This window comes from Indicator indicator, chromosome Z (genome assembly GCF_027791375.1).
Source record: "Indicator indicator isolate 239-I01 chromosome Z, UM_Iind_1.1, whole genome shotgun sequence".
In the NCBI taxonomy this organism is placed as follows: Eukaryota; Metazoa; Chordata; class Aves; order Piciformes; family Indicatoridae; genus Indicator; species Indicator indicator.
The window spans coordinates 6,486,666-6,511,929 of record NC_072053.1 but is presented as its reverse complement, the minus strand read 5'-3'; the positions used below and the strand labels follow the sequence as shown (position 1 = coordinate 6,511,929).

General features: G+C 42.6%; 1 protein-coding gene across 1 annotated transcript; it reads left to right on the top strand.

Annotated features, from left to right (window-relative positions):
* Positions 1-48: 48 nt before the first annotated feature.
* On the top strand, positions 49-25,048 carry LOC128979857 (V-type proton ATPase subunit S1-like protein). The gene is made up of 7 exons (XM_054398271.1): positions 49-131; positions 14,756-14,796; positions 15,597-15,649; positions 17,352-17,593; positions 22,578-22,628; positions 23,332-23,575; positions 24,746-25,048. Exons 1-7 carry the CDS (start codon positions 49-51, stop codon positions 25,046-25,048), a joined length of 1,017 nt encoding a protein of 338 aa, XP_054254246.1.
* Positions 25,049-25,264: the final 216 nt, after the last annotated feature.

The window sequence follows — 25,264 nt, the reverse complement described above, 5'->3', positions numbered from 1 at the left end:
CTAGCTGCTCCTGCAAGGCCCTGTCGCGAGCTGGCCGCGCCGCGCCTGATGGAAACTCTCGCCCGGCACCGCGTGCGACAACCCCGCCAGCCTGCGGAGGCCCGCCAGTTCGGTTTCCTCAGCGGGTCGCGGTAACTGTGTCCGCAGCCGACTGTCCCTCGTTTTAACTTGTTTAATACCGTTTCTCCGCGAGTTACCTACCTTGCTAGGAAGCGGGGCAGGCACAGAATGCAGCTCGTCGGCGTTCTGCCTGGGTGCTCTGGGAAAACAGTGATGTGAAGGATGCTCAGGTTCAGCCTGGCTTCCCCAAATAAATGACCCCTGGTCGCCCTCTCTCTCTGTCGACGGGGATAATTGCAGTGCTTTCCATTGTACAAAGAAACGGAGGGTGACTGCCAAGCTCGAAACAGGCAGGGAGCCGTCTTAAAAATGAGGCGCATATGGTGGCATTACCTGTATTTCGTATGGAGCGGGCTCTGCTGTAGCTTGGAAGGCGCCTTCCTGTTGCCAGTGTCCTTGGGAGTTCACTAAAGCTCCTCTTGTACCCTTGCATCCTCATCAGGTGCCTCCCAAGATGTTTAAAGTGTGAGCAAAAGCAGAAGTGATCCCCCAGGGATCAGTGTTGGGCCCCATCCTGGTCAAAATCTTTACTGATACCTGGATGAGGGGGCTGAGTCCATCATCAGTAAGTTTGCAGATGACACCAAGTTGGAAGCAGACGACGATCTGTTAGAGGGTAGGAGGGCTCTGCAGAGAGACCTTGCCAGCCTGGATAGATGGAAACAGTCTTGCGTCGGTGTGAGCTGAAATTCTCCCAACCCCCCCTCCCCCCCCCCCCCCCCCCCCCCCCCCCCCCCCGCCAATACCCAGGCTAGCCCAGTCTGGAAGCAAATGAAGGCTGTATTTACAAGCAGACAAATGCAATGAATATGTACAAATATACAAAATTCACAACATTTACAAATATATACAATCAACAGAAAAGCACAACCTATCTCCTTTTGCTTCCCCCCAAGGGCACCCTCCAAAAGGGACCTCTTTCTCCCAGCAGCTTCCTCTCCAGACCCCCCTGGACAGACAAGCAGAGTTAGTTAAGCAGAAAGATGTTAACTTAGCTGCCAAGGTCGGTACGTGTTATCTTCAGCCAGAAGAGAAGAAGGAACAGCAGCCAGACAGCCCAGCAACTGCCCCCACTGCAGAATGCAGAATGTGCAGAATGCCTACTTTGTTTTGGGTAATAGTTCTTAAACATTTCTATCTATCCAATGGAAGTGTTTAGAACAATCGTTATTTTGCTTTCTTTCACCCAATAGTGACTTATTTACACTGTTTCACTTTCTCTGTTCTGAACTTTGCAAGGAAAAATTAAAAAAGACAGTTTCAAACCATCACAAGTCTAATGGAATGAGATGTAACACATCTAAGTGCTGGATTCTACACATTGGCCACAACAACTCCACGCAACACTACAGGCTGGGGACAGAGTGACTGGAGAGCAACCAGGCAGAAAGGGACCTGGGGGTACTGGTTGACAGTAGGCTGAACATGAGCCAGCAATGTGCCCAGGTGGCCAAGAAGGCCAATGGCATCCTGGCCTGTATCAGGAATAGCATGGCCAGCAGGAGCGGGGAAGTCATTCTGCCCCTGTACTAGCACTGGTTAGGCCACACCTTAAGCACTGTGTCCAGTTCTGGGCTCCTCAATTCAAGAAAGATGTTGAGTTGCTCAAACATGTCCAGAGAAGGGCAACAGAGCTGGTGAGGGGTCTGGAGCACAAGCCCTATGAGGAGAGGCTGAGGGAGCTGGGGTTGTTTAGCCTGGAGAAGAAGAGGCTCAGGGGAGACCTTATTGCCATCTACAACTACCTGAAGGGAGGTTGTAGCCAGGTGGGGGTTGGTCTCTTCTCCCAGGTAACCAGCACCAGAACAAAAGGACACAGTTTCAAGCCGTGTAGGTGGGAGGTTTAGGCTTGATCTGAGACAGAAATTCTTCACAGAAAGAGTGATTTGCCATTGGAATGGGCTGCCCAGGGAGGTGGTGGGGTGTACGTCCCTGGAGGTGTTTAAGAAAAGACTGGATGAGGCACTTAGTGCCATGGTCTAGTTGATTGCTTAGGGTTAGGGAATTGGTTGGGCTTGATGATCTTCGAGGTCTCTTCCAACCTGGTTGATTCTTTGATTCTGTGAAGTATCACCTATGGTGTATTTAGGGAGAGTGGGGAAGATGCTGAAGAGCTCTTGATAGCAGAGCTAGGGTTTCTTTCGACTTTTGACAAATTATTAAGTACATTTCCTCTAAGTCTCCCTGTGGAGAGTAAAATCCTGTAACAGAAACAAGCCTTTATTAATTTTGAGACCTACCTTTAGTCCATGCTGCCAAAGCAGCAATCTGTAGATGCCAACTGAACAGGCATAGCTGCGTCATTCAAGCAGACCACTCTCTAAATAAAAAAGTCATGCACGCAAAGGTAGCCACATGATCCTGCTCCCATTGGTCCTTCCTCTCCCTGGACAGGTTTTGTCGCAGTGAAATACCACAAACTGCTAACTCTGCTGTGAACAGCTGCCCAGCAGGACTGGTGGCAGCTGGGTGGAAATGGGTTATTCTCTTGGAGAACGCCAGCACTGTTATGTAACAGCTTCTAAAATTAAATGTTTCAGTTAGCTGAGCAGATAAATCCACAATCCCACAATTTGTCTTAAAAGTCCTGCTATAATCTGCTCCCCAGTGCACCATGTGAAATCTGATTTCTGACGTCCCGCAGACCTGGAGAGAGCCTCAAATGAAGGGCGTCAGGAACCAACCTCTCCGCAGCTAGTCCTAGGCTCCCCGCCGCTCATACCCCGTGTCTCCACCGCATCCCCACCATTCCCCGGTCCCGGCCGCGCGCCGCAGGGGCGGGAACTACAATTCCCGTCGTCCTGCGCGCCGCCGCCATATTGCCCCCGTTTGTGCACGCCGGAAGTGCCGTTCTCGTCCCGTGTCAGTGCGCTTAGCGCAGGCCATTGGAAAGACTGTGTAAAGTTGTTTCAGTGTTTCTTGACATGCCTCTTCCTGTCAGGAAGAACAAGAAAAAGGTCTTCAGTCTGGAGAAGAGAAGGCTCCGAGGAGACCTTATTGTGGTCTTCCAGGATCTTAAGGGGGCCTACAAGATATCTGGGGAGAGACTTTTTAGGATGTCAGGTAGCAATAGGACTAGGGGGAATGGAGCAAAACCAGAAGTGGGTAGATTCAGATTGAATGTTAGGAAGAAGTTTTGCACCATGAGGGTGGTGAGACCCTGGAACAGGTTGCCCAGGGAGGTGGTAGAAGCCCTCTGCCTGGAGGTGTTTAAGGCCAGGCTCGATGTGGCTCTGGGCAACCTGATCTAGTGTAAGGTGTTCCTGTCCATGGCAGGGGGTTAGAACTAGATGATCCTTGAGGTCCCTTCCAACCCTAACAATTCTATGATCCTATGAAAAGTGCAGGTCCAGTTAGGGCTTTGACTAGCTTGTCCTGTACCTCGGCGCCAGTGGCTTCTGTCACTTGGCATTTTACAAAGCACTGTGTGTAAAACAAACCAGGCCCTTTGGCTGCCACAATTCTCGAAGTGTTGGAACCACTTTCCCCAGTGGTAGGTCTACCTTCTAATGCAGACTGGGCTGATTTGCTGTTTATTTTGTGTAATTATCCCTGTAGCTCCCGCCTCCTCACCTTCCCACTCCCTACTGCCCCCCTACCCACCCCCCACGCACACTCCTTCCCTTCCCTGGAGGGTAGGCCAAGAATCAGAACATTAATTCTGCTACTGGAGAGAGTCCAGTACGGGGCTATTAAGATGATGAGGGCAATGGAGCATCTGTCTTAGGAGGAAAAGCTGAGAGACATGGGGCTGTTTAGCCTGGAGAAGGGACCTTACTGATACTTATCCATATCTAAAAGGTGAGTTTGAAGAGGGTGGGGTGAGACTTTTCTGTGGTGCACAGCAATGGGACAATGGCCAATGGACACAATCTGGACGCAGGAAGTTTCATCTGAACCTCATGAAAACATTCATTAGAGAGTGACAGGCTGTCCAGAGAGGTTGTGCAGTCTCCGTCCGCACCAGCTGCAGTAGAGTCTGGAGTCTTCTCAGGACAGGATGGCATCCTTTGAAGTTGTTAGGAATGGTGAAAGGAGCAGAAGAAAGGCAGGAAGGAGTTAGAGAAGTAACAGTATTAATTTTTGCATCATCCTATTTTGTATGGTGAAGATGAAGGCTAAAAGGCCTGCAGGCAAATTAGTTGTGCACAGAGAGGATTTTCTTGGACCTGAGACAAGCTATTTTCTGCCAATTTTCTTTCCATGCTTCTGTTTCATTGTCAATGCATTGTGAATATAGCTGAATCAGAGGAAAAATGTGTGTCTCAAAGCTAAAAAAATAGTAATGATATATTAATTGCTATTACCTTGCACAGTGGCCGATACCTTATACTTTGGTTGAGACATACTATTTTAGAAAGGTGGTCTGTTCATGGTGAGCTGATACATATCAGCTGAAGGTAACTGTAAATGGTGTTGAAAACAGATTGTGCCATTGTCTGCCTGAGGAGATGCTAGCCAAAGAGATAAATTATCCATGTTTAAAATTATGTCTGCAGTCTCACTCATTGTATGCAAACTCAGTGTGTGTGTAATCACTGCAGCATCAGGCAGAACAGCTGTCATCTCAGGGTCTCCATCAACATTTATGTAAGCATCCCATTTGACAGGGGTTTGCTAGACTGTGGTGACACATTTGGGGATGTGTGGGATGCCAATAGTATTGACTGGCCAGCCTATCAGTCTCTGATTATTTGTTTCACAAACTCGCAAAACTGTGAACCCTAACACTGAATATAATTGCGATCTGTTTTCTTAACTACCTTCCCGCCCCCCGCAAGACAGATCTAAAAAATCCAGCAGTTTTTAAACTGCAGTAAGATCTCCTGCTGTGCCTCCTCCCTGGTAGTAGACATGTCTGAACCGCAGTGGTTCTAAGTGACAAAAACAACTAAAGGTAGATGCTTTATCATCAAAGGATGAGTTTTGCATGAAGAGTAATCATGAACAAAAACTTACTACCAAAGAGGGAACGAAAGATGGTAAACCACAGTTTAATCATCTTATTTGGAATATTGATTACTTTTAGCCCACCATAGCTCATCTTATAGGATGTAAACAGAACTGTTAGCAGTGGCTTTGTTCTGAAGGAGGTTCATCAGATGCCTTTGTGGAGTTGAAGGTGATCTTGTGTGTTCCATAAACCAGTGTGTGACGATCCTTTTTCACCCTTTGTCCACTGAAGCATGTGGCTGAGCAAGCTTTGTTTAGTTGATTTCAATGTAAACCAGGCGAATGTACAGCAGTCATTTGTCAGCAGAGTCACAAGAGCTCATCTAACCATGCCCTTGTCAGGCTACTGCATGTAAGACTCTATTCAAGTTTTCTTTTTAAACTCAGTAATATAGAGATGGTGGCTTTGTCATTGTTCTTCACCAAAATTAGGTAAATGCTTAGGATGACTTCTTTGCTTTCGGTGGATCTACTTTCTCTGTAGATACCATGTGAATCTGTTTAGGCTTGAACTTCATAAAAAGCAGCATTTTTGATAATTGTATCAAATACTTAGTATCGCTACTATTATTAGCAAGAGTCGAGATAAGGAAAGACTTCTTCATGCTTCTTTTACTGTTATTTTAGATGATGACTGCTGATCAGTGAATTATGAACAGCAAGTCAGTATATTTAAATTGATTTATACTGGTTTCCCCTGTGTTAGCAGTTTGGCATTACATGTTTTCTCAGTTGTCTGCCCAACCTGTTTCAGGTTTGTTTCTGAGCAAATGGACATGTACTTTCCCCCTCTTTGACTATGTGAAATTGTTTTCTTTGAAGGCAGGCTCTCTCCAGAAATTGATAGCACCATGGAAACACACAGGCTGCCAGTACAATTGTCACAGAATGGACTGCAGGACATTATCCTGGATTCACTATCTATACTATCCTGTACTGACTGTCTGCTTGATGTTTATACTACTTTTCTGTTATCTGCTGTCAAAGGACACATTATTTTTCAATTGTGCCATACTGGTTTGTACTTCAGTGTTTTTATTTCTTAGCTTTTGCTCCCGTGATGATGAAGAACACCTAGAAAACTGCAGCACATGAATGAAATCTCATGACACCATCAGAAAGCCTCTCTGTGCCTTTCTCTCCCCACTTATTTAGGAAGGACCATGGATCAGGTATACTGCAATGCTTAACAGTTGGCCAGTGACATTAGTGGCTTCACAGTTTTTAGAAGAGTGTGTCATGCTTCTTCCCCTTCCCAGGAATGCTTAAAATTTTCAGCTGCACCATGGCTCTGTATTGGTATAATTACTTTAGCATCATACATTTCTGGTGCTTCACAGAAAATTAAGAGATTGTTTTCAACTCCTTTATCACTGCGATCCCTTATCTCATTTTTTCAAGCTGAGAGTCACACATAAGTATCTGGATTCCTCCTTAAATTGGATAGAAGCTGTAATACTGAGGACAAGCTGTTGAGAGATTTTTAAGATTAGTGAATACTTTCTGTATCACTGAAGGAGAAATGAATTAAGATGGTAAATCCTTTTTAATAGCTATGATGCTAAATCTCCTATCTTTATCTTATATCTGAAATGCAACAGACATTGATAAGGAGCTCTTAACAGTGAAGCAGGGCTTATTGCATGATCACATCAGCAGGAAGCTAATGTTAGCCTGTAAGCAAGAAAGCAGTGGTGTGTGTGTGAGTACATAGATCAGTAAATGCATCTGTGAGTACACATAACTGTTAGCAGGAGCAGGTTGTGACCATGTCCTTTCTGATATTTAAGTGGAGAAGGGTGCAGTGAGGAAATGCTAACTAAGCACTGGTGTGAGCTGCCCACGCTGAAGGCAGGTACCAAGAACCCATTTCTGCCTGGACCCCACAGTTCCAAGCAAGTCACAGATCCATGGCTGTGTTCTTGAACATGGCCAGACTGCACATGAATGTGCTTGCAGACACTGGGAATGCAAGCGTGTGGAGAACACATGGGTCATAGGTTTTGAGGGGTCAGATTGTGTGTCTTGCCCTCTTTGTCATCACTAGGAGAGCTCAGGTATATTTTGCAAACCCAGATGAGGACAGAGGGTCTGCAGAAGTGTGCCTGCAACCATACATCTGTTGATAATGACTCATCCCAGAGCCAATCTGCTATATTCACAGTGATGGAGGCACTGCAGTTTTGTGGCCTGACTATAAGTATAAAAGCAATTGAGCCAGAAAGCTGAGCATACACAAACTGAATTAGTACTGAAGAAATGAAAGCAATTCCAAACACTTGACTTGTAATCTTGCTATGTCAGTTTTCACTTCTGTAAATTGAGGATAATACTATGAAGGTATTATATGACTTAAAAGTATATGTAATTCTTTCTCTGTTTATCTTAGGAGAAAGTTCAGAGCTGTTTGGAAAAAGCACCTTCCCTTTTCTTTAAGGTTGAGTACAGATAGGAAGTGCTCTTCAGTCTGATTTTAGAGCCTGCAGAGACTGATTTTCTTCCTCTTTCCTTTAGCAAAGAGCTCACACCCTGGCACAATTTCCCCAGAACACGCAACAGGGAGGCTGGAACGTGCCAACGGTAGATGTCCACTGTCAGAATTAATCTGAGCACACGGAGAGCTTCTCCCGCGGGCGCTGGTGCAGTGATGGAGCGGCGGATCCCGCCCTGATTGGCCAGGTCTGCTGCCCGTCACGCTGCCCAGCAGAGCGCGGGCGCCCGGCTGCCCGGCTGCCCGCTGGACCAGAGCAGCAGATGCGCTGGGTGTGGAGGAGCTGGCTTGTCTTCTCAATGGAAGGACGCACCGCTGTTAGGTCCCTGCTGCTTCTTTTGTACGTGGGATTCGCCGTGTCTCTGGAGCAGTTGAACGCCACAGGGGATGACAGGTCAGTGTATCCAGGAACTCTGCTGGCAGAGTTGAGTGCAGGCTTTAAATGCTGTCATCTGGTCAGTTGTGCTGTGTGGAAGTGGATTTGATCACAGCATAGAATGTTAGGACATAGCTTTGTCTTCTCAGATTTAAAAACACTTGGGGCTAATACAGAAATGAATTCTTTTGAAGCATACATTGCATCAAAAACATAACTTTAAAACAATTTTATAAAAAATACTAGAAATGGGTTTTAAATGAGTGTTCTGTGGGCATCTGCCTTATATTTCATGACATTTTAATGACTCTCACGTTGACTTTCCCTGGTCTGTGTGAAAATGGAGTTATAAATAGAGTAACAACAGGGGTGTGAAAACCAGTCCAAGAAACATAGGTGCTAAAATCTTCTACTTGTGTAGAATGAATATTTGAAGCATGAATTCAATATTGCAAAGAAACGTTAAACTTATGACATGAGTAGAGATTTGGATTTATCATTGTTTATAGCACTGTTTTATTCTGTAGGGAAATAGAAATAGGAATCCCAAATCATAGCAGGGAAAAAAGGCAATTTTTAGAGCTATGCATTCTAAAAGTGTAAACAGCCTAAACTGTATTAGTTGAATCATGCCCCAAAGTCACTCAAAACACACAGGTAAAGTATGCTGATGAAGGTCACAGCTGGCAATAACATCTGTGCATATAAGGCAAGAAGGACATGTGGTAATATGCTTAAGCTTCTATTAAGAGATCTGGTAGTCAGTTACTGATAAGTACTACAATATGTTTTCATTTAAATAGCTTACTTGCTGTTCTCCTCTGCCAATTTTCAGATTTTTTTAGTATCTTCTTAGCATAATTGCACTTTTTTGCAATCAGATGCCATCAGATGAAATCAGATCAAAAAGGGTTCAAGCAGTGGAGCATTACATGAACTTTATTACAATAAATATTGAGAAATAAAGTTTTGATCCTTATGTGGTGAATTGAATAGGGATTTTGCCTTTGCATTCTGTGGAGGTGGGATCATGCCTGCACAGCCTTAATGTGCTAGAATTTCTGTGAGCTCAGTTTCTTTCTTATATTAAAAATGGAAGCTTCAGTATTTTGTCATTCTGATCCAGTTCCTAGTGGACATCCATCAAAGTGCAGATCAAATCCCAGTACTCAGTACATTGTAAAATAATTATGTAAATCTGTCTCCCTGTGTCAAGTCACACATGAGACTGCCAAGATATGACACAGAATACTTAAAATTTAAAAATTGTTGAGAGTCATGGGCTTTGTAGATATTTCTTAATGCTAGAACTTAAATAGATACATCTAAAATATTTAATAATATTTTTTTTAGGGTGTTTCATAGAAGGAACTAGATTTTGCTGGGAGTCTGGGCTCCCAGGCTTCCGCATTTATGATTTTAATAACTTGATTGAAATTACTTGCAACCAATATCCCTAGGACTGTAAGTAGTTCATTGCTACCAGGTACTCAGCAAGCATCCATCACCTTCCGTAACTTTGTTTTTAGTGCGTTTGGAGGTTCACATGTTATTTTCCAATTAAGTGCTTCATAAAGTAATTGAAGCTAGTTCGGCAGCCAGTGACGATATTAAGAGTGACAATTCTGAAGTAATGCCCTCTGATGCATTTTGTCAGAGCAGCAGCATGAAGAGTAAAGCATTGTGTGAATATGGCTTCATATAACCTGATGGAGTGAAAACTCTCTATGGCCTCCACGTTTCATTGCTGTTGAGTGCCAGCCTTATTCATGTGGCTTATTTGAGTGGGCAAAACTCTCCAGGGGCTGGATTCTATGTGGACTTTTTTAGACAAACAGGCCAGACTTGGTTATCTTATGTAGATGGATAATGTCATCTGATAAGAAGGAATTTACACTTCTTTATACTTATAATCTTATTTAATTGGGGTTTACATAGTGATTAGTCATCCCAGTACTTTGTATTAGGGCTAATCCAATTTCATGTGGGTTCCTGACATACTTAGAATGGTAAATTTGACATACAACATGCATGTCTGGGGGTATCTGGGCTAGTTATTTACAAATTGGCAAGGAAAAATATTAGTTATTGAAACATGTACCATGTATGCAATTGAATTTGCAGTTTAGGGGTACAATGGGTGAAAAAAAAACAACTTTAAAAGTCTCTAATTCAGTGCTCTGAAAAGAATTTGCTGATGCCAATTTTCAGTCTAGCCACTGTTTACCGCTAGTTTTGCAAGTGGTGGAGAAGGTGGCTCTAGTGCTAAATAATTTCCTGGATGTTATACATGGAATTAGTATATTTATATATAAAAAGAAACACATATTTTTAATGTGTTGTTATTTTCCCCATTTTTTCTTTTAGTGCTTTGTTCTGTGATAGATGCTTCGGCTGAGGGCAAAAGGGCCTTATTACTTGAGGTTGCATGTTGACTCTCCAGCTTGCCTTTTGCTTGGAAAGGCTGTTGATTTGACAGCAGGATGGTTATTGAAGGCCCCTTGTTCCTGTCACAGATCACATGCTTCTGTGACACCTCAGGGTGATGAGTGTCAAAGGCAGCTGACAGATCTGATAACATCAATGTCAACTTGTGCTTGTTCAGAAACCAAGGCGAGCCTTGCCTTACACCACAGAGATTATGCCATAGTGGTCTGGCCATAGTAAGTCAAAGTACAGACTGCAAGCCTTGCTATGGTGGCTTTCCCTCACCTTTCTCTAATGGGGCTGCATGTTTTGTGCTGGAGAAAAGGAGACAGCCAGCATTGCTAATGGACAGAGTAACAATCAGGAAGATCTAGGTGGAGGTACTTGTGTGCCTCTGCCTGCTCCCATATGTGCCTGCTATTTGGCTGATTGTATTTGTCATGCAGTGGTACTTAGCAGTGGTTCCCAGGTCACTCTGTCCTCTGTGTTCTTCATGAATGCATGAATATTTCATTGGCTGTGCAGACTCATCTATATTTGAGTATCTTCATGCTGAGAACAGAAACTTGACATTTCTTCCAGAGCAGCATGGCTGCACATTGCTGTGGTTTTATATGTGATGCAGAGGGGTCAAACTGTCTTGTCACGATCTCCCAACCTGTGCTGCAGCTGCTTGGAGGCTGGTTATGACCATTATGGTCAGAATGTAACCTCACAGGGTGTGTGCAATGAGCTATGCCTCATATATTCATTCCATGCACTTCGCAAGGCTTGGTGTTGCCTAAATTAGTGTTACTCAGGATGATTTAGTTGGCATGACCATAGTATTAGCTTCCAGATAAGAAGCTAAGTGAAAGTTTTTTGTGTGTTTGTTTTTTTTTTTTTTTTTAATTTACAATTGTGAAAATAAAAATAACTCATCATTTCCCCATAACTGGATAAAAAACTTTCAAGTCACTGAAGGAATGAAATGCATTGCATGATTTTGTACTAGTGTCTTCTCATCCCAGTGTTTCAGTCTGCACAGTGGAACATGGTGATTTCCAAACTGAAATTAATGGGTTGTATGTTTTTAATTATGTATACAGAGAGGAGCTAAAAGTATAACTCAGTAAAACTAAATATATATATGTGTGACTAAACATAACTAAAGTTAGGATAACTAAATAATTTACATCAGTTTCTTTCTGGTGTGCCTAAGTTTTATAGCTATTGTCATGAAATTATGCCCCAAAATTGCCTTTTCCAGTCTGAAGTCACAATCTGTTATGAAGGAGGACTAGAAAAGAAATCCCAATCTAAGAGAGAGCTTTACCTAAGCGTGGAAACAAGGTTTGGTCCATTTTAACCCTGTATTTTGTTACCCATCTGTCAAAATGAGGATTATGTCCACCCTCCTCTGAAGGCTGCTTGCTGTTGGCATGAGACCTTTGCGCAGCTTGGAAACCTCAAGGGGCAGTAAGAGAAAGTGGGACATGCTAAAAGTGGGTCCTTGAAGCACAGCCTTCTTGAGGTCAGTGGGATTTAAAAGATACAACTGAAGAGAAAGTTGGTCTCCCTATATGTAAATAAAACTGCCAGGTTGATTTTAAACAGTGTTATCTGCCTTGAACTTTTTGGATGTAAGAGGGATTGGACGTGGCACTTGGTGACATGGTTTAGTAGTCACGAGTTCTTGGGTGACAGGTTGGACTTTGATGATCCTTGAGGTCTTTTCCAACCTTATTGATTCTGTGATCTTTTTTCACGTTCTTTCAGCTCAGATCCCAGTCACTGCACCCATGCCACAGAGCCCAGCTGCCTTTTTGTGCTGTGTTACAGTTTCTCTGGACACAGTCTTTAGCTTTAGTGTCCTCTTTGCTGAAGGGACTGAGCAGCCTTCCTGATGATCTGGAGCAAAGTGGCTCATCAGACCTGGTGTCTGATGTCAAAATGACAGCCTGGAGAGCAGACTCTGCTTCACTTTTGCCTATTTTGCCTTCTGGGTTTCAGGAATTTGCAGGGGAACACAAAATATCTATCTGTGGCAGTAGAGAGTTTGTGAAGGAACAGTTCTGGTCCCCTCAGTTTAGGAAAGATGTTGAATTGCTGGAGCATGTCCAGAGAAGGGCAACGAGGCTGGTGAGAGGCCTTGAGCACAAACCCTATGAGGAGAGGCTGAGGGAGCTGGGACTGTTTAGCCTGGAGAAGAGGAGGCTCAGGGGAGACCTCATTGCTGTCTACAACTACCTGAAGGGAGGCTGTAGCCAGGAGGGGGTTGGTCTCTTCTCCCAGGCAACCAGCACCAGAACAAGAGGACACAGTCTCAAGCTGTGCCAGGGGAGGTTTAGGCTGGAGGTGAGGAGAAAGTTCTCACAGAGAGAGTGGTTGGCCATTGGAATGTGCTGCCCAGGGAGGTGGTGGAGTCACCATCCCTGGAGGTGTTCAAGAGGGGATTGGACGTGGCATTTGGTGCCATGGTTTAGATAGGCATGAGGTTTAGGGTGACAGGTTGGACTCGATGATCCTTGAGGTCTCTTCCAACCTTCTTGATTCTATGATTCTATGATTCTCACTGGAGAGACACTGATAAGAGTGAGCCTGCTGCCCTCCTGAATCTTGCATGTAAACAAGTCACTGCATGTGAAATATGGGCACTGTTGCCATGGATTTCAGGCATGTCAGGTTCAGAGTGATGGAATTCCGTGACTGCCAGAGTTGCAAGGGCACTACAGCAAGCAGGGCAGGCTCTAAGCTACCCCATATATCTCTTTTTGTGGCTTTACATTGTTTGGACTCATAATTATCTGTCATTAAGGATGCCACAATGGAAATATAGCTTGGGATCACTCCTGCCATACATGCTAGTGGGTAACACAGATTCCTTTACCCAGGGCCATCCATCAGGGAGTGATTTCACCCAGCTCTTCAAGGACTCCCCAGAAAAGCCAAGGCTTGACTCTGCAATGTACAATTTATACATAAATACTGAAAACTGTGTTTATTCCTAGTCACAGAATAAGAGAATATTAGGGGTTTGGAAGGGACCCCCAGAGATCATTGAGTCATGTCCCATGTCCCCTCCACCCCCCACCTCCCCCATCAAAGCAGATTTACCTAGGGCAGGTCACACAGGAACACATCCAGCTGGGTTTTAAAAGTCTCCGGAGAATGAGACTCCACAGTGTCTCTGAGCAGCCTGTTCCACTGCTCTGTCACCCTCACCATAAAGAAGTGTCCCCTTGTGTTGGGGTGGAACCTCCTGTTGTTCCTCATGCTTGCATACTGGTCTTTGTCTGTATCTTTTCAAGTGTATATTTTTTCAACTATTATGCCATGCGTTGTGTTGGAAAGGCAGTAAGAAACAAGACAAAACTAGAAGATAGATGTGTATTTCTACATGAAGTGGCTGTGAGGTCACTGGTCTGGCCCCACCATTGCTTATGGCCTGGAAGGCACTGTGCAGGCAGAAGTAGGGTGTCTGTTCAGAGTCTCTGTGGGATGATAGTCAGCTGTGAATGTGGGGTGCTGATATGTTCACCTTCTGGGGAATGCTGGCAGCACACTTGAGAAGTGGACATGTTATCAGATCAGTAGATCAATCCATTGTAGGGACTGCAGGTCCCATGGAAGCTGCTGTGGTGTGGTTAGGTACAGAATGGTGTTTCTGTGACTAGTCTGGTCCTAAAGGAGAGCTTTGTTTCTCAGAGTCTGATCTTGTAGATCTTTTGATGATGTACATGAGTCTACTGGACTTCATTCTCTAATTCAGGAAAGCCAAATCACTTTTGCACCAGATGAAGACTTACCGCTAAATTATAGCAAAGAAGAAAGTCAAAAGCTGAAAATTTCATGAGCCTGGTAGCTGTCATTCACAGTGTTCTTCACTTGCACCCTACCTTGCAGCTAACTTCCATGGGATTTGCCTGGGAACTCTTCAGAAGCTGTCTTTAGATGGCTGTAAATCTGGGTTTAAGGCATACTAACCCAGTGCATTTACTTTATCTTGGAGGAGTTCAGTGTTTTGCTTCTGGTCTTCACTGGGAGCTCAGGATGGTGCAGCACTATCCTTGTTTTACCCTGCTTGTGGGCTGGAACTGGTTCAGTGTTTAACCCAAAAGAGGTCCCATGGAGAAGGACAAGAAGGGTAATGAAACCTTTAATTGATATGGTAAAGATATGGGAATGCCTGGTGGGGTTGATCCATCAGAGATATCTCTGAAAATGAGGCATTTTTATCCTGAGTACACTGTCTTTGGGATTCATTTGCCCTGTTTCTGTGACATTAACGAGAGGGATCTGAGTTATATTTTAAATATTTTATTGAAACAAGCAGAAACAGGAGCTGTAAACTTGCTGCAATCTTTAAATTTATGCTGTACCATAAATATTTTTCTCCTCTTTTGTAGTTCACCTGCATTTCCAGATCAAGACTCTCTGCTAAAAAGTGGTAAAGCTTTTTTTTTTTTTTTTCCCTTCACTGGTCTGAATGCCTGATACTGGCTTTTGTTAGTGGGGCTGTAAAAGATCTTCATTCCCAGATGTTCCTTCTGTTTGCATTAGGGACTATTCTGTCAAATGTTTTGTTAAAGCATTCCGTCTTTCAGCAATACCATTTAAAGTATTTTCCTGGTTAAAATAATAATTTACTGACTGACTCTGAGGTACAGTAGGAAGGTAGAAGAAAGTCGTATTGACACTTTTTTTTTTTTTAACCAAATGTTTAATGTTTGAAGGATGGAACTCTGAAAGCGTTCATGAAATGATCTATCATCTGTGAAACTTCACTCTCCTGGCAAACAGCTGGGCCGTTATGTTATTTGTCACAGCTTTTCATCTCTGGTCAGTGTAGGCAAAGAAATTCCCACCCACAGTTACATGTGTTTGCCATGCAATTTAGCACACCCCTTTTGACAGCAGTCTGATGTATGAACGAAGTGAAGCTTTTGATATGCTTGTGCTGAATCCTGACATTTTTGGGCACAAGAAATTTTCCCAGTAAGGGTGTCATGATGTTCAGTGAAAAGAAGTGGAACCTCCTTGTATGGGTAAGGTAAAGTAAAATAGAAAATGCAAGTATTGAAGGCAACATTTGTACTAAGCCAAATATTTTCCAAAATAAAATCAAGTATTCTGAATGCACATTTCCTGAAGGGATAGGTATTGTCTGCATAAGAACATGCAAAATTGTGCTTTTTATGAATGATTGGATGTTTTCTTTGTAGGCTGATAGCACGCTTTCTTCTGCAGGTCGACGTTATGATGGTGGTGTGAAGCCAAAATTGAATATAAATCAAGTGCAGGTAATGTTTGAAGGACTGAATCTAAGGGTTTTTTATAGCATGTTGAGATCTTATTTACATTCTTGAATTAAATAATACAAAATTAAGTAATTGTTTACAAGAAACAGCTAGTGAAACCATCTAAATTACTGTAATGTGGTACTGATTCACTACCTGCTGTACAAGATATCTTCAATAGTGAAGTGGGATTTCAGTTGCTACCACTGCTGCTGACTGGCAGTGGGTCTGGGTACAGGGTGTTACTGGAAGAACCAAATCATATCATCCATAGTCTGTAGAATGCCATTTGACTACTGCAACCAATATTTTGGTACTTGGTACTGAAAGAATAGCTGAAGCAAAACTGCAGATTGTGTACAGTTAGAGGGGTGGTTTCCCTGACAGCAGCCTGTAGGACTTCTGAAAAATGGAGCATAAATTGCTTCCTTACCAAAACCCCTTCAAGTGATGCAAATAATGTGATGTAAATAACTTGTTGATTAAACCTCTCACATCTGTACTTCTGAGAAGACAGTCTTGTCCTTTACAGAAATGACAGTTGTAGTCTGTTTTTTGATGGCTAGTGCATCTTATTTTCTGACCATGATCTTACCTTGCTTTCAGCTTGTTGCTGTGATTGCTTACTAATTTTAATCCTAAAGCAGTCACATGCTGTAGGTAAGGCCAGGTATCAAAAAGGCTCTTTCAGGGTCTGAGCTAGGCAATGTGACTCGCTAATCTCAACAGCAGAAAAAAAAACCTCTTTAAGCCAAGACAAAGCTTTGGGGCTTTGAGTCTTTGGCATCCCTTCTGGAACTTGTTAAGGTGCTGTTCATGACTGGGACTCAGAAGACCTCTCCTGCTTGTGCTTAATTGTATGACATGCAAGACAACCATGCAGAGTCATGTTCAGATGGGATACATGTGTAGGTGGAAAAAGCTGTTGTCTGCAGATTTTGGCTTCAAGTATGGAAATGACATCTAGATCTCAAAATCCTTTCTGATCCCTAATTCACTTAAATGATATTGTCTGAAAACAAATTGTCCTCCTTTTGCAATGAAATTTGGGTCAGAAGGAACAGCACTTCTCTAGTGTCTACAGGTGACATGGAAGCTGCAGTCCCCAGAATTTAATCTAGCAAACTGTATTTAAAGGCAGGGATCCATACCTGAGACAATGTCTTTCTGCATCAGACATTTTCCTGATTTTAAAACCATCAGGAGCCAAGCTGTCTAGAGGTAGATGTAGGTGGATGGTTCTTTCAGCTGGACAGCTGCCTAGTGTGCATTTGGCAGGGTAGGCCGTGTCCTGCGCCTAAGCTGAGCCCTCTTTAGCATGTTGAAATTTACAAGTGTCCTAGAGAGTCTTTTGCTGGGATGAACTCCTTGTGATTCTAGCCTTGCTTCGACTTTTTATATTTGGCAGATTTATACTGTGATGAGGTGAGCTGGGAGCATGCTGAGAATGTGGTGTGCTTCAATTATACTATCCTAGTAGAATAAATTTAGCTCATATTTGCTCTCTGGTGAGTTGTGCTGGAGCTAGAATTCCTGTGGTGGGAAGGTGTTAGCCAGAGATTTCTCTGCTTCTGTAGTTTAGTACTGCTGCAGCTGAAAACTAGTCCACAGATGTTCTCCAAGTGCTGGCCTCATTTATTCTGGTAGGATAGAGAGTAACTCCTGAAATGCACATCTCATACTGGTGTTTTATGGGGTCAATCAGGTTGTCAGCTACAATTTGAGCAGGAGAGGAAAGTGGGAAAGAGCATCCTGGAAGCCGTTCACTCACAGCCACTCCAGCCCTCTCAACGTCACAGTTAATGGCATCCCCTGCATTCTCTTCTGGGCCAAGAGGATCATGATTAAGTTTGAAAACCACACACAGCTGGATTTGACAGAGAAGACATTTGGTGTCCACGCAACAGTGGATGTTGGAGATTCAAACTGCAGTGAAGACAACGCAATGTAAGGTGACATTGTACTCTGTCAGTGGAACTAGTACTGGGTAACAAGTCTAATAAATGCATGCTGAAGGAAGCAGACCTTGTATTGTATGGTGCAGAGCCCCAGGGGCGAGTTCCTTCCCATGTTCTGCCATGGCAGGCAGTAAGGCAGCAGAAGTCATGTGCTTTCACACCAGTCTTATGTGAGGCACACAGACGTACACAGTCCTCACCTCTTGCAATGGTGTAGTCAATACTTGTGGCCAGCCAGGTTTACTCTTAGTACCTATGAAGCTAATGACCTCTTTAGTCTCCAGCTGTTCTGCATAGCTGCTTGGGAGGTTGAATGGTGGATCCTGTGCTGAGTGTAGAGGTGTAGAGTCTGGCTGTGCATGACTACTTATCTGTTCATAGGGTATGTGCCAACAGTAACATAAACCACTGGTACAAGACGCAGATGCATAGTTAGGTAAGCTAAGTCCCAGGATGTGGTCTGTGAGCTGCTGAAACCAAAGAATGAATTCACTACAGGTTAGCACGTGACGTGAAAAGTCTCTGAATAGCTGAACTCTGCATCCCAGTCTGTTAGGAATTTCTTCAGCATGAACAACATCTAGCAGCTTTGCTCCTGCTAAACCCGAGTGAGAGCTGTATTTGCCTAACTAGACCCAAAATCCTCCAGTGTCATGGCTAGGCATGTAGGGTTTTTGATTTCCTTTGCCATGCTCCTGACCATTTCTGTCCCTCCATGCCATGTGTTGTCTGGCTTCGCATCTAATACTAGATCATTGATTCCACTCCAGTAGGCAAGAGTCTGAAAATCAGGAGGTAGGTACAAAACTGAGCATGTGCTGAGCATTGAGTCTACCCTGTGAATGGTGTTTAAATCTGTAATGACACAAAACAGTAAAATAATATGACCAAACCCAGCAATTAGCTCCTATACAACATTTCACCTATACATCTAAAGACATTTCCACAGAAAATGGCTGTTACCTTTGATTATACATCTGTGAAGGATAACCCAAGATGCACCAAAATTTTAGTGACATTACAGCAAAACTAAAAGCATAATTGGAATATAAGCTAGGTTTTCTCTTTGTAGTATCAGTATTCATCAAGGCAGTCTGAATTATTTCGCATCTTAGTTTTTCCAGCACTATGCTTTGACAGGCTGGTAAAGCATAAAATACTATTATTTTTAAAATAAAAATAATGTTATTATTTTAAAAATAAAAATAATAATAACAAGCATGAATTCTTCTCTTCTGGTCTGCAATTGAGAAATAATCCTAGTCTTATTAGAAAGTATAGTCATCTAATAGAAAACATATTCATGCAAAATTAAGGGTTTCAAAACCTGAAGTGTGGTTTTATAGTTTTTACTAAGGCTTGAAAAATCATAAAGACTATGCAGTGCTGGACAGCAGAGTCCTGCTGGAGCTGCTCTTTGGAGGCTATTACAGTGGAACAGGCTTACTCTGTCTACCTGTCTGTCAGAAGTACCTCTGTACTCTGGTTACAGTACTGCATAATTCATTCACTTCTCCCTCTCTTTCTTTGGCTGGAAGGGAGGTAATTTTCTCGTGTTGTGGGTTTGCAGCTAAACCAGTGTTGATAACACACTAGTGTTTTGGGGTTTTTTGCTGTGCAGTGCTTTCACAGCATCTGCTTGTCAGTCTCCTCCACAGCAAGTAGGATGAAGTTGATGAGAGGCTGAAAGAGGGCCCAAGCTGGCCAAAGTTACATTCCCTGCCATGCTAAGCAATAAAAAGCTGAGGTTGAGGAAGAGGGTAGGAGTTGTGTGTCTTTCAGGGTGTGTGATGGTTTGAAACTGTCTTTTTAATTTTTCCTTGCAAAGTTCAGAACAGAGAAAGTGAAAGAATGTAAATAAGTCACTATTGGGGGTAAGAAAGCAAAATAACGATTGTTCTAAACACTTCCATCGGATAGATAGAAATGTTTAAGAACTATTACCCAAAACAAAGTAGGCATTCTGCACATTCTGCATTCTGCAGTGGGGGCAGTTGCTGGGCTGTCTGGCTGCTGTTTTCTTCTTCTCTTCTGGCTGAAGATAACACGTACTGACCTTGGCAGCTAAGTTAACAACTTTCTGCTTAACTAACTCTGCTTCTCTGTCCAGGGGGGTCTGGGGGGGAAGCTCCTGGGAGAGAGAGGCCCCTTTGGGAGGGTCCCCTTGGGGGGAAGCAAAGGGAGATCGGTTGTGCTTTTCTGTTGATTGTATATATTTGTGAATGTTGTGAATTTTGTATATTTGTACATATTCATTGCATTTCATTGTAGATTTTAGACTCTGCTTGTAAATACAGCTTTTCATTTGCTTCCAGACTGAGCTAGCCTGGTTATTGTTGGTGGGGGGGGGAATTTCAGCTCACACCAACACAGGGTGGCTGTTGCTCAGAGATTCACTGGACATCAGCCTGCTTTTGGGAAGTGGTCACTGATTGCTCTTGCAGAGCATCAGTCTTTTTTCCCCTCTCTTTTTTCATTTATTAAATTCTGTCTTGTCCCATGAGGTAGCTGCTCTTCTTTTTTTTTTTTTTCCTTTTTTTGCTGGGATCGAGAGATACACTATGGCTACTAAGCTTTTTCTACTCTGTTCTGTGGAGAAGGAGAGGGGAAAGTGCTACTTCTCCCCAGTAGTTACTCTTGTACTTTGCTTGTTTGTGGTACATTGAGATATATGAGCTTCCCTGACTCCTACCCTTTGAATATATTTCAGAATCCTAACAAAGGAAGGCCTGTCCTATTCTGAGTTCTCACTAGGCAGGGGGGTGTGTGTGTGTCAGAACATTTGACAGATTGCATGAACCGTTCTGTAGCACCTCTGCTAGATTCCACGTATCAAGTCATTAGAAACTGTATGTTTGAAGTATCCATTTGCTCATTGCAACTGACAGCATCTAACTACTGAGTGAGGCCCCTACATGCGAAATCATGCTCTATGGATAGAAAAGTGGAAAATCTGGGATTGTAAGTCAGACTCAGTGAAATTGCTAAATACAAGTGTTAGGTTAGATCTGCAGTCAACCTGCATTCATAGCAGAGAGGAAAGGGAAAAACTGGCTGGAATATATCTCAGGTTTAAAGACTGACCTAAATTATGCCAGTTGATAGCCAAATGCTCACATGATGCATTACCCGGGTCACTCACCCCAGAAGAGTCTCTTAAACTTCTCCCTTCTTCAGCTGTCTTTGTTATGGTAATACTCTGTTGTGGCTTTAGGCCAGCTTTCAAGATAGTTTATACTGTCTAATCAATGCAAAGTAGATGGAGTGTCCTGGTTTGGGGCCAGACAGCTCCTCTTATTGCCCAAAGAGGGACAAAAGAATGACACTCACACAAACGGATTGGAGAGTAATGGAAAGTTTAAATGGAAAAGCAATTGGTGAAACTACAAAAACTACAAGCATAGTGATAAAGAGATCCCAAAGTGTTCAGAGTCTCTTCTACAACACCCAATACGTCCCTTCTCCCCACCTGAGGGAGAACAACACAACAAGCTCCCAACAAACAGGATATCTTCATTGTTGGTCTTCTCTTGATTCTTACCCATAAACACTCAACCCTGTCGACACCATTGTCAAGGTAGAGAGTTAAAATGCTCCCTAACATACAGGGCTCATTGCCTCTTCCTTGCATATCTCTTCTGAAGAGTTTATAACTATTCATTGCAGCTATCCCATTGTGGGAGTCATCCTGCCATGTTTCTGTGATGGCAACTATATCAGTTTTCCCACTGCACAACGGCTTCCAGCTCATCTTGTTTGTTGCCTATGCTGCATGCATTGGTGTACAGGCACTTCAGCTGGGCTATCAATCTCATTATCTTTTTGGGGCAGAAGCACCAATTCCTATATGGCCATTGTCAGGTCATTCCATGGTTTCTAACACATCAGTAAATGTTGTGTCTTTGCTGTCACATGGTTCTCCATTTGCTGTCTTCATTGAGATGGCAGACCAAAGGACCTTGCTTAGCACACCATCCCTCAAACACTGGTGTGCGTCCCCCAGGCTTATCACTAGTAAGCCTGGTTTTATCCACTTCCCCCTTCAAATCTAGTTTAAAGCTCTTTCAACAAGTCCTGCTATTTCCTGGGCAAAGATCCTTTTCCCTCTTTGAAACAGGTATATCCCACCTGTGTCCAGCACGCCTGTTGTTATCACAGAATCAACCAGGTTGGAAAAGACCTTAGAGATCATCAAGTCCAACCTGTTGCCTAATACCTAACATGTCCTGACAACTAAATCATGGTTTTAAGTGCCACATCCAATCTTTTTTTGAACATCTCCAGGGACGGTGACTCCACCACCTCCCTGGGCAGCCCATTCCACTGGCCAGTTACTCTTTCTGTGAAGAACTTTCTCCTCACCTCAAGCCTAAATTTCCCCTGGTACATGTAAACTGACACAAGGCTCAGAGCCTGGTGTTGATCTGCTGGGTCTTTCCATTTCTTCCTTCACCATTCCCTAGAACTAGGAAGGTGGAGTAGAACACAACTTGTGCTCCTGATCATTTAACCAGTCATCTAATGATGCACATGTGTGAAATTCAAACTCAAATGTCATCTGCATTTCTTGTGCTCAAGTATCTAAAAAGATGGGAATAATGTGGCTGTCCACGCTTTGCAATGATGTACAGAAGTGATTCATGACTAAGATATCATGGTTTGAGAAGAAGAACACAGAACAAGTTAACCTAATTGTCAGCTGATGATGGAAGCAATGGGATTGGAGTGTGTTAAAATTTGAGCACGCAGTTCTGTTCCTTCCGGATAATCTAGGCCTCATTCAAATTAACAAGTCAGCTGCTGGATTTCCCTGTAGAAAGTGAATCCTTTCAGGGTTTTATTTCTAGTGACGTTAAAGGTATAGTGAGCAAAAGGCTCCATGTAAAACTGTGCTTAACCTTTCATGATGCTTTTTTCACTTAAGATTTCTTAAGTTTATTTGCTAGCTTGACGTTACTTGCTTTCTGACCTAGGCTTTCTCTGAAGTTCGGTGACATTGGCGATCTAAAGGGACTTGTTATTAGGTAAGTTTGTATAACAAACAAAACGTTAGATGTTTAAAGAGAAGATAAAGATGATGAGTAACCATTGTTATGCACTTGTGCAATTTGGTTTTGGAGACTTTATGTAAGCAAAAATAATAGTAGGACTGTTGATTGTGTAGTTAAGACAGCTGCATTTCCTAGGTCTGTCATTTTACAAACAATGTCTGTCATGTTTTATTAGACATTTCTTCTACTATATTGACTTTTCTATTCATGAGAAAAGTTCAGCCCATCTCTTTTGAACAGACCCTTCTCACATCTGAGATTTTGCTGAACCTTGCTAATTAACTACATTTTTGTCTGAGAATTTTGCTGTAAGACCTGGTGGTGCAGGCCATTCAGGAATCAGGCTGTAACCTGCTTTATATGTGCTTCTTTGCAACCAAAGAAAACAACATTTCATGACAAAAAGTTTTTCATATCTTGTATGTATGTACAATATGTTGCATATAGATTTTTCTCAGTCACTTAGGAAAAATCCCTTGCATTTGCCCTCACTGTGTGGGAAATAGCAAACTCCTTCAGCTGCAATAGTGAGGAAACACAAATCACTTTCCAGACTCAATACCTAGAGCTCACACGGATATAAATGTGTATCTTCTAGGACTGTTCAACTGAATTTAATAGTTGCAGCTCTCAGCCTTGTTTCTTACTCATCTGTCTTCCCATACAATATTTTCAGATTCTTATTAACAACCAGCTATTACCAGCTGTCTGTTCAGAACTGGTTCAGTCTACACAGACTGCAGCTCCTTTACAACCATTCCATACAAGCAACATTTAATGCGACCAGAATATACGCACCAGCAAGTTACTCCTACCACTGTGAACACGTGAGCAGCTTGCAGAGATATGATGCACTTCTAATACCCAGCTCTGCAAATGATCTGTCAAAGCTTTGGGAAGTCACATTTATTGATTTCCAGGTAATGCCATTGAATTAAGCTAAATGGATCCTATAGATAGGCTAATGGAAAATTTTGCAATTCACTGCCAAGGAACTGTAATGGAACTGAATAGAAATGAACAGAAATAAAAAATGAATAGAAATGAAACAGAAACTGAATAGAAACAAAGACTTCTATTACTATACTTATCTTCCAGTCAAAGGAAACAAAGAACTATATAGGTTTTCTGTGTTCCCTTTAGTGTGGAGTTCTGTGTGTCTGAGCTGGGCTCTCAAACCAGCATCTATAACGTCATCAGTCACCAAGTATGAGATTAATTGTCCTTAACTTTTGATGCCTAACAATTTTAACCTGGTGCCCTAATTAAAGTCACCCCAGTCTGCCTCTAAAGCCGTTGGGTAATTCCTCTGACCCATCTTAAATCCTTATTTAGGATGAGATTAATCATCTTCTCAAAGTGTCTATTTTTCTGCATTTGATAGTAGGAAGTCTACAATGACTGGACTAGGATGTCTTGCTTTCATATACCTAACTCACAGGCAATGAAGAAACAAAAAAGTGGGTTGGAGGAAAAACTGATCTCCCTTGTCTCACTGTGTTATAATTGCCCATGAAGTGACCTGGTGAAGCAGTCAGTTCCCTGAGTGCCAATGTGATAAACTTTATGTTAGAACTGAACCCACAAATAAAACTGGCTATAGTTGAATGAAAACCCATGCAGCTGCCATATGCTGCACACTTGGATCTGGTGAGAAAGCTCTAACATTAAGTCGTCCAGTTGAGACTATTTCTTTGTTGTGTTGAAGTTTATGTGGTTTGAAAAAGAGGCTCTGGAGATTCTCAACAAATGATACTGGAAATGGGCTGCTAACTTGAAATGTACCATGCTTACAATTAAATATGACTGGGCTGTGAAGAGTGATCTTAGAACATTTTGTTTAAAACACAACTGCAAGTCTTTGGGGCAGCAGAGTGAAGGGGATTAGAATAATTGATGGTTTCTAGAAGACTGACCTGGATAACCTCTGAGCATTAAGTCCAGATAGCACTGCTTGATACAATTTTGAAATAAGTAGATATTAAATAAAAAATTCTTACTGTCACCAAGAGCAAATTCTTGATTTTTTTTTTTTGTGAGCAAGGCAGCAAATACTTCATTTAATACAAGCCCTTTTATTCTTTTTGTAGATTCAAGGTTTTAACATTCAAGAAGGACATTTTGCCTATGCAAAGGACTGTGCATCCTTTTTCTCTCCAGCAATACTTATGGGATTGGTTATGTCACTGATTCTGCTTCTGGTTCTTGCCTATGCTCTTCACATGTTGATCCACCTGAAATCTCTTGACAGGCACTATGAATGCAAAGCTTCTCCTGCCTATTTTGGACAGATGAAAGACAGTGATATTGGGGATGAGAAAGAGCCACTGAGAAACAGTGGAAATGAGTCCTATGAACTAAGAAACCAACAATTCTGTAAAATCTATATTTAGCAGTATGCTAAACATAAGTGGTATCTTCTGCTGGCACTGTTGTACATAGGTTTTACAGGTTTTTCACTGACAGATGAAAGGAAAAGTAGGTAACAGACTGCTATTTAGTGATAACTATCTCAAAGATGCCTTGGGAAACAAGATGAGAAAAAATAATCCTTTGTGAGTAAGAGATTTTGTGTAATGGAATTTATTCCTGTAGTACAAAACCAAAAT